The sequence below is a fragment of the Engystomops pustulosus genome, chromosome 6 (assembly GCF_040894005.1).
Source record: "Engystomops pustulosus chromosome 6, aEngPut4.maternal, whole genome shotgun sequence".
Lineage (NCBI taxonomy): Eukaryota > Metazoa > Chordata > Amphibia > Anura > Leptodactylidae > Engystomops > Engystomops pustulosus.
In genome coordinates this window covers 132,032,741-132,046,983 of record NC_092416.1, presented here as the reverse complement: position 1 = coordinate 132,046,983, position 14,243 = coordinate 132,032,741, and the positions used below count along the sequence as shown (strand labels likewise).

Below are 14,243 nucleotides of genomic sequence, written 5' to 3'. Positions count from 1 at the left end.
TCCTGTCAACCTCAGCATTGCTTAGCCTAGAGGACCTATCCCTCTGCATCCCATAGACAAAGCAATGTATCATACAATATCAGACTAATTATATGTATGAAAAGTTTTATAAACATTGCGAGGACATACCCTGGAACACAGAGTCCCATTATTTTTAGGCTTAGACATGTGAGCTGAGACAATATACGGATGCGTGCATTGTGGGTAATCAGTAGATATGTTTTAAATGGCCTCCTAGAAGCTATATGAAATCTTCAGCCTGCAAAGGCTTAATGCCACTTGAGATGGAATTAAAATTCTGCTCACACTTGAGGTTAGAAGAGATTAGCGTCCTGCTCTTGGAACCTGCGGAGCATCACACATCTTTACAGATCACTATCTCCAGGCTGGAAGCACATTAGCTTAAAGATACCCACATTTATTATTCTGAAACCTAAGCATTTAGTAGGATACTGTATATATATATATCTCTGGATACATGAAACGTGCCACCTGACTCACAGCCTCTCGCATAACACCTGTCCGGGTTTTACTCCTTGGGAAATAGGGAGATAATGTGTCGTCTTTTCTTCTTTATCTGCACAGTTGGCTTTGAGGATTATGGACCAGACTGTGAAAGCATGAGGATAAGCGCTTTTCTAGACATTCCAGGACAGGACAACTTGACTCCCCTTGCACGCCTGGAAAAATATGCTTTCAGTGATAACATATTTAACAGGTAAATGTATGTATGGTAACTAATTACTAATAGTACCATGGTTCCATTTACATAAAGGTATTATTAAGGTTCATTTATAAGTTCTCTCCAGTAGTACCATTATTATTACCTTAATATTTGGACTATAAGATTCACTTTTTAGCAAGGAGAAATGTTTCTATAAAGTTCCTGCGCCCATGTACATAAATAATGCTGAAGAAACGAAAAGTGTCCGGGCCTAAGCAGCCCTAACTGGTAAACACACCATAGTAATGAGTGAAGGATGTGCAGTATTCATGTACACAGCTCTTCCTCCACAGTCATTAATTTTTTTTCTCAGCATAAACATCTGTTGGTTAAGAAAACGTTATGTGACTGTTCTCTTTAACTTATTAGAGTACCTTGTGGATGTAAATGCATGTTACAGACATACAATAATGTGCATTTCAGCCTGTAATCCTCATGATTATGTGGAGGCAGCAGCAAAATTTTTGTGTGTTTTGAAATAGCATAAAAATGGTGGTCATTATTTTCAGCAATGGGTTTAACTGCCGGGGACCAGCACCCGCTTTTTTACACAGCGCAATACAGCAGGTGCTGGTTACGAATCACATACGATTCTAGAGAAACACCTATGTGATCGGGCTGAGCACAGCCCATTGGGGTTTGTCTTGCGTTTCTAAAACGCCATGGGTGAACGCAGCCTAATGCATAATGTAAGAGTATTATAGGCCTCAGTTGGCTATTTTCTTGTATAAATAGATGTCTGTTACCACTATATATGTCTAGGAGTTATTTATTTGTATTAATAAAAACTTCATATTTCTTCATGGCATCTTATCTTGTATCACACCTAGGGATGGGTCAACAACCAATCAGAGCCTCTTTTAAGTTTGAGAGGTAGTAAATGTTTGATGGCTTATGGCCCAAACACTGATACATCCTCTGTTGAGACTGTATAATAGAGAGGATTGAGGTCCTCCAGTCCCCTGTTGGAATGAAGAGGCTGTCATACGTGCATGAATACTACTACACTGGAAACCTTTAACATATCCGATGTTATTTATTTGGAAGAACATAAATTAATTTCACTACATATAAGGCTTTTGATAACGGTCAGTCTTCACATGACTTTGATGAAACTACTCAGTCATCAGTAGCAAGCTGGGTGTCCGCTCATTTCTGATGAGACCTAAACAGATCTGCTGAATGTCCTTATGACAGGCGTGATTGGCCTTTGGGCGAAGATGCCGATGGGAATTGCAGCGCTGTTTTTTTTATTGACTTCTGGCCATTCCATATGACTCTGTGTCGCTTGCTCTATATAAACCTTTTATTTACTTGTTTCTCTTACAGACAAATAATCGCACGCGGGCTACTGGATGTGCTGAGAGATTTCAGCAGTACTGAAGATGATTTTCTGACTGTCATGGAAATTGTTGTGCGCCTTTCAGAAGATGCAGGTTAGTTCATGCGTATTCTCCAAGCATTGGGGGATTTGTAGGACTTATCCGTTTTTTTATACGTTGGCTACTTCCTTTCACTGAATAATTGATGTTTTGTCTCTTTTATTGTGATGATTATATCATTCTTCAACATAAATCGGATGTGACATGCTATCTTGTGTATGTAAACAAAACTCTTTTGTACCAGCATCTGTGGATTTGTTTTTATTCCAGAACCTAATGTACGGACGGAACTCATGGAGCAGGTCCCACAGATCACCATATTTCTGCAGGAGAGCCGACCTCAATTTCCAAAAGCATTCTCTGAATACCTACTGCCCATTCTTGTGCGTTATCTCACCGATCCCAACAACCAGGTGTGTGAGCAGTCTATGCAGTTTTTGCTATATATACTGTATAGCCCAGGCCCATAATTTTACCCCAGAATACTGGGAAACTTATTAAATATATTGAATATAAGCCTAGGGTGCGAAATGCATTAGTCACAGCCTCCCCCAGTAATGAATTGCCCATCAGCCTTCCATCACTATTGAAATGTCCAACAGCCTCCCCCAGTACTGAAATGCAGCAGACCCCCTTACTAATGAAATACCCTGTGCAGCAGACCCCCTTCTAATGAAATACCCCATGCAGCCCTCCCCTAGTAAAGAAATGCCCTGTGCAGCAGACCCCCTACTAATGAATGCCCTGTGCAGCAGACCCCCTACTAATGAAATGCCCTGTGCAGCAGAACCCCTACTAATGAAATGCCCTGTGCAGCAGAACCCCTACTAATGAAATGCCCTGTGCAGCAGACCCCTTACTAATGAAATGCCCTGTGCAGCAGACCCCCTACTGATGAAATGCCCTGTGCAGCAGACCCCCTACTGATGAAATGCCCTGTGCAGCAGACCCCCTACTGATGAAATGGCCTGCAACCCCTCATTGTATAAAAAAAGAAACTTACATACTCGCCTTCTGATGCTTTACGCAGCTCCTCTTCTTTCTCTTCTTCACTTGTAACAGAGTGGGCAGAGATGTGTCCATGCTGGTGCATACTGTGACGTGCAGGTGTCGCTGCTAATGACGTCATAGTGTGTGGCGGCGGGCGAAGTGCATGGATGCCTCTCTGCCCACTCTGTTATCATTGATGAAGAGAAGGTAGAAGAGCCACTTGGAACATGGAAAGGCGAGTATGTACGTTTATTATTTCTATACACTCGTGTATAAGCTGAGTTGGAGGTTTTCAGTATTTTTTTGATTGCACGGTATGCTTTTTACTTAATATATGTGGTTTAGCTTTACTATCTGTGTGCATGTTCCAAGTCATGAATGGATCTGCAAAACAAAGTGAATTGTTAAGAATTAACTCTAAAAATTCAAGCATGATAAACCTGCTTTTGCAGCAGCAGTAGTGGGCAATTGATGGCAATATCTATTCAAATTGGGGGAGATTTATCAAAATGTCTGAGTGCAATACTGTTTTAGTTGCTCATGGCAACCAATCAGAGCTCAGCTTTCGTTTTCCTACAGTTGTTTATAAAATGAAAATTGAGCTCTGATCTGATAAAAAAGTCCTTTGTGTATTTTCAGACATTATCATGTATACCTTATTGCGCTATGCAAAAAGAAATACAGATCAGGTGAATTTAGTAGCATCACACCATTGCCTATAGCAGACCTGAGCATTGTACGGCCCGCAGACTACATCCGACCCTCTAGCTATCTCTGACAGACCTGTTTGAGATTTTTGAAAAATTTGAGCTCCCCTGCCTGACGTCCCACCCCTGCACCTGCTGGACACTAGTTTGGTGCCGTCTGCCCGAGGGCTGCATCCAGTGGTGGAGTTGAAGCACTGATGTGCCGGGTTGTTGCCTTGAAGCTGGAAGATATTGCTGGGCAGAAAGATTGCTGCTGGTGAAAGTAAAGCTCATAATTAAATATGTTCATTGAATCATTGTAATGTTTAATTTAGAGGTTTTTTTAAGTATTATGTATACTGTATACAACATATAGGTATTTTGTTGAACTGAGTTACCGTAAGTATATTATTCTGGTCCTTTAAAACCATTCCATTTTTTCATGTGGCCCCATGGGATAATAAATTTCCCACCCCTGGCCTATAGCATAGTCTTCCTAGCTTATTAACGGAGGCTGTGATATGAAGCTATTGACTTTTAATGGTTTGACTCGAAGGGAACAATTTACCTACCTGAACTGCCTGCTAATGTGCTCAATACCTTTTGATTTTTAATGCCCATTGCTCTTCCCAAGCAAAAACTTCACTTAAGCAAATGATGCCGAAGTGCTATGGGGACACTATCGGAGCTCCTGAATGTTCGGATAGCTCACCAGTAACAACTGCTACACTTTCATCGCCCAGCACCTTCTCTCATCCTGCCCCCTTCAGCTTCGTCACTCCTGGTGCGGAGCTGGAGCCTTGAGGTGCTCTACTAAAGCACTTTAACCTAATTAGTATATATGTAAAGTGAAGTTGTGGCACCGAATGAACAGCTGGGCAATGATAACAAAGGCATGGGTAGCATGTGTGGGCATAGCTCTGCATAACCTAGCAAATTGTGCTGACGAGCGCCCTTTAATCTAGATATATTGTAACAACCGTGGTTTACAGTTTTTAAGTAGTTGCTATACATTGCAGGCATTAATAAAGCATGAAGAACAAGTACCATGTCAATTTCTAGCTTATAGTTCTTGTCATAGGTTATATTCCATTCACGTCTGTGGGTATAACAATATGACCTGGAAACCAGTTTGCCTACTTTCTTCTAAGCTGACAGGAAATGAAAGGGCATCTCCTGAGCTATTTTATGCCCGAGGTGCCGTTTTCACTTGTTACATGAACATAGTAATTGTGCCTGTCTCTGCATGTCACAGGTCCCAAATATTCAACAATATTCCAGCAAACATCCCCCTATTGTTCCTTTACAGGCGGTCCCCTACTTAAGAACACTCGACTTACATACAACCCCTAGTTACAAACGGACCGCTGGGTATTGGTAATTTATTGTACTTTAGTCCTAGGCTACAATAAACGGCTATAATACCGTAGTTATCAAATGTGTCTGTAATGAAGCTTTATTGTTAATCCTGGTTCTTATGAAAACATTTTTAAAATCCAAGTGTCACGGAGACCAAAAAAGTTCTGGCTGGGATTACAATGATAAAATATACAGTTCCGACTTACATACAAATTCAACTTAAGAACAAACCTACAGACCCTATCTTGTATGTAGCCCGGGGACTATCTGTATTTATCTCTGAAGGCTGAAATTTGGAGTGAAGAAAACCTTTTTGATATTTTCTGTCCTGTATGATTGAGCTTACAGCAGCTGGGATTTCCTTGCCTCGTGACTTTACTGTCCCTGTGTTAGGGCTGTTTTATGTCGGTTTTAGCTAATACTGTACTGCCCCCCTTTCCCTCTAGAACTTGTTACACCCAATGGTCAAATTGTAAGTCTCTGCATTTGTGTACACACCAAATCTCTGTAATTCTGCTTTGCACTGCAGGTGAGGAAGGCAAGCCAGGAGTCTTTACTGATCCTCCTAGAACAAGACCTGATTGATCAGAGCGATCTGGAGAACAGAGTCTGCCCCATCCTCCTGGAACTCTCTGCTCCTGAAAACGATGACGAATATAAAGTGGAGGCTGTGAATGTGAGTAAAAGGCCAGGTATTGGGAAAATCTCGCCCCTGCATGTTTACACAAGCACCAGTGATGTACACATAGTTTTCAAAGAACTGGAAAAATGTCACATTCTTTACCTATAGTAAGATTGACATAACCTGCATGACTCAACCTCTACACACGAGTGGCATGTCCGCTGCCTGGTTTTTACATCTACCTGAATAACGCTTTTTATTTCCTTCAGATTATATGTAAAATGATTTCCATGCTTGGTAAACAGACTGTGGAACAAATGCTACTTCCACGATTCTGCGATCTCTGCAGTGACAGCAAGTTATTCCAAGTTCGAAAGGTATAGCAATGTCTGTTTTGAGCTGGGGGGGGGGGGGCAGGGGGGCAACTCACTGCTGAAGTTCACTCTATGTAGGATTATTCTGTATACTGTAGTTGTGGGAGGATGCAATGGAATTATGGGGCCTGTAGGAAACTGCATCCAGTGAAAATCCCCTGAGCCCTCACATCTCCTCTCATGTTCTACTCAAAGTATAAAAACCTCATGTGTGGGAAAAAATGGTGCATCCGCACTAAAATGTTCACTGTTAATTCTTCGTATATTAGTTATAATGAGCCAAAACCAGTTGTGAAGACTAAGCAAAGCTATAAGGTATATTAAAAATGTGCTCTGTATATTTGATCACTCCTGGTTTTGGCTAACTATGATGATGCTAAAAACTGTCAGTAGTTATTGGCATCTTTGAACTCCCTAATCTGTGCATGGTAAAAGAAGAGGTGATCCAATTTGTATATTTTACATTGTATGATATTATTTAAAACATATTTTGCATTGACCCTGTTAGAGGTTTAAAAGGACCTTTATCACACAGCCGATCAAATGTTCATCTTTCAGCTATATATTTATACTGTGCCTCTTTCGGTTTTGTTACTCCTACCAGCAAGATGGTACGGTTATGCAGCATTCAGTTGTAGGAACCAAAATCTGGCAAATCCTATAGTACACAGTTCAAATGGTCACAAACTTTAATAACAATAATACAGGTGAATATTTGAAAATTTGTAATATTTCACATGAGAGCATACCCTTCCTTACCCACTTCATTATCTTTTCTCATCCTTGCTTCTTAACCCTTCGTGACCAAGGGTCATTGGTGCCTGATTGTCCAGGTCAAACTTTGCAGTTCTGTTCTGCTCTTTTATAAATGACAAATTTCTTTGGAACAGCTTTATGTATGACAACAATTTTACTTTTTTTAACATTTTTTTTCATGACATGCAAGGCTCTAACTTGATAGGATAATTTTATTGATAAACTATTTTTACTCTAAATATGTACAGAATTAGTCTTTCCCCCAGGTTTAGATACAGATGCAGAGAGTGCATATACTTTTCCATTCTGTCTTCAGCTGACAGACAGGAGGGGGCAACACTTCAAACAGTTATATCTTCTGAACCATGGCACCTAGAAACACAGATTATAGCAGAGAATCCTCCTTTTAGCAGGGGGATTGGGTTTCTAAGTATTACCAAAACATAGAAATTGACTGATTATGTTCCAGTCTGCAATGGAGAACAGTGTAAAAAAAAATCACATTTTTTACTACAATTTTAACAGTGGATATCTTTGGTTCTGTGGCACACACAATCCTGTTGTCATGTTAAAGGGGAGATTCTACAGAACTGTTGGTGCCACAGTTTAGGAGATATAGCTGATTAAAATGTTCCACTTTCATGATGTCTTTACCTGTGCTATAAGACGTATGTAGCAGTATGACGGTGGTGAAGGGGTTGATCTGCCTTTTTACTCTGGATTCTCTACTGTATTCTTTCTTACTAGCAATATGGATAAAATGATGTGTCAGAGGGGAAGCCAAGCAGTAAGTCACAGCAGCCAGGTCTTCAACTCTAAGAGGTCTATAATTTACAGATACAGACTGTAGAGAAAAGAGCTGGTAAAAAAATAAGCTCATGAATCCCATAAAGAAAAGAAACTTTGTTATTCCAGTTGTACATATCACACTACTGATTTGTGATAAGCTTGTTGAATGTTACATGCACTTTAATGAAATAAGGCTATTGTGTCTTGACATGGGTGCACCAGCTATGAGGCGAGTTGAGCCTCTTGCCTCAGGCAATCTGGAAGCAGCATCAGGGGTCACTTCCTACATAACCTGGCACACTTGATGGGTGTGAGACACTGTGTGGAGAATCCACATACTTAGAAAAGGCAGATATATTACTACTGGATGGGGCACTTCTCAAGAGTTTAGGTTCACCCCGTGCTGAGAGATTTACACGTAAACATGTGCTTTTCGGTGCTGTTCTGTCATAGTGACCTTGTGCCACTGATAATAAGAGGGAAATGTCCTCGGATTCCTCACAAGTGAAACCACAGGTTTTAGACCTTTTAAGAGAGAACACCTTAGCGTAGAGCTGAAAGTGCATTCAAACCTTGTTTGCTTTATACATAGGAGATGATCTTCTGTTAGATGCTGCCAAAATATAGCCAAGTATTCTTGTAAGTCTTAGGTGTATATACATTTATCAGGATCCTTATGGAGGTGTTTGACTATACCATTCTTTACTGCAAAATTGATTAAAAGTACTCAGTGAGCATTAACTGAATATATTGCTACAATGAAATTTAAGTAAAGACTATTATACAATAAATTCCCCTGTACCTAACTTATACCAAAATATACAAAATTTTGATATGTTGCTGTGAGCATAAAATCTTTACAGCAGTTTTCATTCATTATTTATACTTTTATCTTACCTAAATATGCTAACAGTGATAAGAATAGAACATGTTTGTGTATCATCTGATCTTATCAAGTGACCTTCGTAATGTGACATACGAAAAGATTCACCTGCACAAACAACTGCTTCATTGTTGTAGAGTTCGGAAAGCAGGAAAACTAGTTATAGAAAGTAAAAAGCTGAGGTAGAACAATGTATCTATCCAGCATTGAATGGGTTCCTGTATCTGGCACATAATGCAGATGCTAGAAAGATTGTCCTGGTGATTTCATTTCTAATAGTATTTCTAGTATTCTGTAGAGTTTGTACACAAATATTCATTACATCTCAATGTCCATTCAATTGTGAAGGCATTTGCCTGGTGCCTTATATCATATCATTTAATGCTGCTGGGCTTACAGCCATTGATGCCCCACTGGGGATTCTAGGAAATATGCAAATACATTTTTCAGGATGAGATAACCTAAACATTGGGTGCATTTATGATGCTGGCGCTAATTGCGTCAGTGTATGATGCTGGTGCTAATAGCGTCAGTGTATGATGCTGGCCCCACCTTCCCGGTGCTCACCGGATCAGGTGGCTATCAAGGTTAAAACAAAATCAGTGCAATTTGGAAATTTTTATTTATTTTTTGGCTAAATGAATGTATTTTTCAAAAATGTACATATTCTCGGTGGATAAAATACCAAAAAGCTCCACAAAGTGTGGTACCCAATTTCTCCCAAGTAGGCCAATAGCCATACCACAATCACTGCACACAGCACACACAAACCCCCGCACACCCACTGCTCACAGCACTCACTGTACACAGCACGTTCACAGCACTTACTGCACACAGCACGCTCACAGCACTCACTGCACACAGCACGCTCACAGCACTCACTGCACACAGCACGCTCACAGCACTCACTGCACACAGCACGTTCACAGCACTCACTGCACACAGCACGTTCACAGCACTCACTGCACACAGCACGTTCACAGCACTCACTGCACACAGCACGCTCACAGCACTCACTGCACGCTCACAGCACTCACTGCACACAGCACGTTCACAGCACTCACTGCACACAGCACGCTCACAGCACTCACTGCACACAGCACGCTCACAGCACTCACTGTACACAGCACGCTCACAGCACTCACTGCACACAGCACGCTCACAGCACTCACTGCACACAGCACGCTCACAGCACTCACTGCACACAGCACGTTCACAGCACTCACTGCACACAGCACGCTCACAGCACTCACTGCACACAGCACGCTCACAGCACTCACTGCACACAGCACGCTCACAGCACTCACTGCACACAGCACGCTCACAGCACTCACTGCACACAGCACGCTCACAGCACTCACTGCACACAGCACGCTCACAGCACTCACTGCACACAGCACGCTCACAGCACTCACTGCACACAGCACGCTCACAGCACTCACTGCACACAGCACGCTCACAGCACTCACTGCACACAGCACGCTCACAGCACTCACTGCACACAGCACGCTCACAGCACTCACTGCACACAGCACGCTCACAGCACTCACTGCACACAGCACGCTCACAGCACTCACTGCTCACAGCACTCACTGCACACAGCACGCTCACAGCACTCACTGCACACAGCACGCTCACAGCACTCACTGTACACAGCACGCTCACAGCACTCACTGTACACAGCACGCTCACAGCACTCACAGCACTCACTGTACACAGCGCGCTCACAGCACTCGCTGTACACAGCGCGCTCACAGCACTCGCTGCACATAGCACGCTCACAGCACTCGCTGCACACATAGCACGCTCACAGCACACTCTCTGCATGCTCACAGCACACAGCACATTTCCTTCTTTTGCTGTGCGTGCCGAACCGCTCTGCCTATGCGCTACAGGAAACAATTGCCAAGCGTACTTTTGCGCATGGCAATTATTTCGGGGTATAATTGCGCCACATCATCAATCTATGACGCTTGGTGAGGCGTTAATGCAACCTTTGCTGTGCCGTACTATTACATCCTGCGTAGTTATAAGCCAAGGCTCCTAATTTTACCACAAAAACTGGAAAAACCTATCGACTCGAGTATAAGCCTATGGTGGGAAATGCCTTGGTCACGGCCTCCCCCCCCCCCCCCCAGTGTATAGCCTAACAATTCCCTGTATATAGTCAGCATGCCCCCTAACCCCAGTATATAGCCAGTCATACCCCCCAGTATACAGCCAGACAGTCCCATGTATACAGCCAGAAAAAACTATTGACTCGAGTATACGCCTAGGGTGGGAAATGCATTGGTCACAGCCTCACCCCAGTATATAGCCTACCAATTCCCTGTATATAGCCAGCATGCCCACTAGCCCAGCGGCAGATCTGTGTGACGTTGTGTACATGTTTTGACGTCAGCTGCTGCTGCTGCCATCATATTGTGTGTTCTGGCAGCCGGCACACTCAGATGTCAGCCTGCCTCTGTCGGACGGAAGAAGAGAAGACCTGAGGCAGTGTCGGAAAGATGAGTATTGACTTTCTTCTCTTTTTTACTCTAGTATGAGCTGAGTTAAGTTTTTTAAAACTTGGCTTATACTTGAGTATATACAGTAATAAATGATATTGCAAAGTCTACTGTTTTTAAGCTACATTATTGATTTATAAAATAATTGTTAAAAGTTCTTGTTATGCTTCAAGCATTCAGCACATACAGTTTCCATCTTCGAACATAAAAATTGTATGCTCCTAATCTCTTAAAAGGGTTGTGCGGAGGATGAAAAACATTGCTGCCTTTTTCCAAAACAGCTCTACACCTTACCAAGGACTTCAGTGCAATAGCACGTACTACCCTTGGAAAAGTAGCTTTTTTTAAAGAAAGTAGCATTGTTTTTCAATTTGCGATGAACCCTTTTAAGCTATACACACATGACAGTATTTGAGGGGTTGAAGTGGCTTATGGTAACTGAGTTACTTTTATTATATTTATTTAGGTCTGTGCTGCAAACTTTGGAGACGTGTGTAATGCCGTTGGCCAAGAAGCTACCGAGAAGTTTTTGGTAAAATAATTTCTGTTCAATAAAAGTTTATTACAAACTACAAATGTTAACTCATACAGTCATACATTGTATACAAATTAGCTTACAAGCCTGTGTATTACCAAGACATAGTAATGTCATATCAAGCAAGCAAGTATTGGAATACATATAGATGAAATGACGGTTTGAACAAAGGTCCCAATGGACAACCAATCCAAACTACTATCTAACTCTAAATCAATAACTCAGAAACCTTAAGAAAAACACCAAAAATGATGGAAAAGACACTAGAAACAATGGGGCGATATGGAAGGAAGGGGTAGAGAGAAGACATATAAGTAGTCATGAGCAGAGATAAAGAAAACAAGAGGTAGCTCCTCTCAAGCAGGAAACTACCAGAGTCAACTCCATAGAGCTCCGAAAGTCAATCCACAGAGACCAAATTCTAGTACATCTTGACATGTGAAGGTCCACCATGCAATCTACGTGTAAGATAACTTCACCTAAACAGCATTATGCCAGCTTTCTGTCATGTTATTGCACATAATCTTCCTTTTTGGAGGAGACATTTGTAACACTGATTATGTTGGTGGGGAACACAGCCCAACAAATGTATTATTTTTAGAGCAGAAATCCGGTGTCAATAGTACCTAAGATAGAGCAGTAGATTATGGCATACTACTGTATATGCCGGTCTTAATGAGTTGGCGTCATCATTTCTTAACTACGTTATTTTGAAATACATTCCATCCTTACATTCTTGAATCTATGAGGATTTCTCAATATTCCTTGTCCATCATATTTTTACCTTGCAGATTCCTAAGTTTCTAGAGCTGTGTTCTGACAGCGCTTGGGGGATGCGTAAGGTGTGTGCAGAATGCTTCATGGCTGTGTCCTACACAACATCCAGTGAGGTCAGAAGAACTAAACTCTCTCCTTTATTCATAAACCTGATCAGCGATCCCTGCCGCTGGGTAAGTTGTGCACCGTCCACAGATACAGCAATTCTTTTGGCTGCTTTAAGAGAGACCTTTACCATTTTGAGCAACTCTATGACATTACTGTATATTTATTACTTAAGACATTATCTCACGTTGCTTCCTGCTTCAGGGTAGCATGCAGTTAAGCTTTACTAGTTCTACCTTGCAGAGGAAATCGAGGTTCATCTACCAGCGGGCACTGGTCGGTCTGCCAGTACAGAAAGGAGGTCTGTTGTTCCTGCCGTGCCTATGATAGGAGTAATACAGAACAGCTGTAGTCGGCGAGCTCCCACAACATAAGTGCTTCCAAATGGCAATTTGCTGACAGCAGGCTGGATATTTATAATGCTGGCGACAAAGATACACACATTAATATAGATACTGTTCATGTTGGAGACACAAAAAATCTCATGTTGCCAAATTAATTGTAAACCTAATGATTCAGAGCTTGTTGAATGTGTTTGCATGGAAGATATCGGGCCGGTACATTAGTTTTTGTTCTACTTCATTGATGATATGGATTGCTCTCTCTGCAGGGTGTTATACACTACAACTTATCTCTATTCAATCCTTCTGTAATAAACCCACTAACGACCACTGATTCACTTTCATCACTGCTATAAAAAAAGAAAAAAACTTTTTTCAGCGACTAGCACACATAACCATTGCTTGTCAGGGGCTCATTGCCCTGGCAATCTTTTTCTGTTGTCATTGGCACATGAGTAGAGCCCACCTGCCAATTACAGACGGGTTGCAAAAAAGGGATTGCGGCCCCCCAAACAGCACACACTTTGGTATTACTGGGCAATCCCTTTTGATTGAAGGATCTCAGGGTCCAGTCCCGTTGCAGTATCAATAAATATTGTATGACAAAAATAAAAGGGCATTAAAAAAACATATTCAGAAATAGCTGCATATTGTAAAAATTCAAAGAGACCCCAAAATGGGACCAGTGAAACATGCAAAAGCTTGTTAATAAAAAAATGTTCCCGTGTTAAAGCACTGTCATACATAAATAGTAAAAAATAAATGAAAAAAAAAATGACCATGTTATTTACTCCACTCACTGAACAATTATAATTTTATTTACCCATGACATAATACTATGGGGCTATGCTGACAAAAAGCAATAGATATTATAAAGAGATAATGGGAAAAATTAGGAGACTTGCTCCTGACTTCTATATGTTTGTATGTCACAGGTTCGACAAACTGCATTTCAGTCTTTGGGTCCATTCATATCCACTTTTGCAAACCCTTCATCTGCTGGTTTATATGTGAAGGAGGATGGGACGCTTAGCATAAGACCCCCTACAGATGACATACTGACAGATTCCAGTGCTGTGGACACAGCACATTGTAGCTCCAGGTAGGTACTCTACATGCTCTGGCTCACTTATCCAGCCACTAGGCTACAACATTGCATTACACTGCATGAGAAAAATGACCAAACTTTTCAGAAATGTGCTACAGAAGGAGCCTTGGAGGGTTATTATGTCTAACTCTTAAAGGACATCTACCATCAATTTGACTGATGGTAGATGTGTAGAACTTACATGCTCTGCCCAGGTGCTGGAAATGTTCTTAGTTTGTGCAGGAATGCGACAATTTGCTAGAAATAGAGTTTTAAAAATATGTGGATTAGCTGGAAGTGGTCAGGGTCACGTCACCTGAGCTCAT

At 41.6% G+C, this 14,243-nt stretch overlaps 1 protein-coding gene across 2 annotated transcripts in view; it reads left to right on the top strand.

The window, feature by feature from the left end:
* Positions 1–14,243, top strand: part of LOC140064306 (serine/threonine-protein phosphatase 4 regulatory subunit 1-like) — a 49,668-nt gene that overhangs the window by 15,467 nt on the left and 19,958 nt on the right. For both annotated transcript variants that reach the window (XM_072111061.1, XM_072111060.1), the window contains exons 3-10: positions 586–718; positions 2,054–2,160; positions 2,377–2,519; positions 5,671–5,817; positions 6,033–6,140; positions 11,539–11,604; positions 12,399–12,557; positions 13,766–13,932. In XM_072111061.1, the coding sequence (XP_071967162.1) occupies positions 586–718; positions 2,054–2,160; positions 2,377–2,519; positions 5,671–5,817; positions 6,033–6,140; positions 11,539–11,604; positions 12,399–12,557; positions 13,766–13,932 (1,030 nt within the window). The remainder of the gene's footprint in view (positions 1–585; positions 719–2,053; positions 2,161–2,376; positions 2,520–5,670; positions 5,818–6,032; positions 6,141–11,538; positions 11,605–12,398; positions 12,558–13,765; positions 13,933–14,243) is intronic.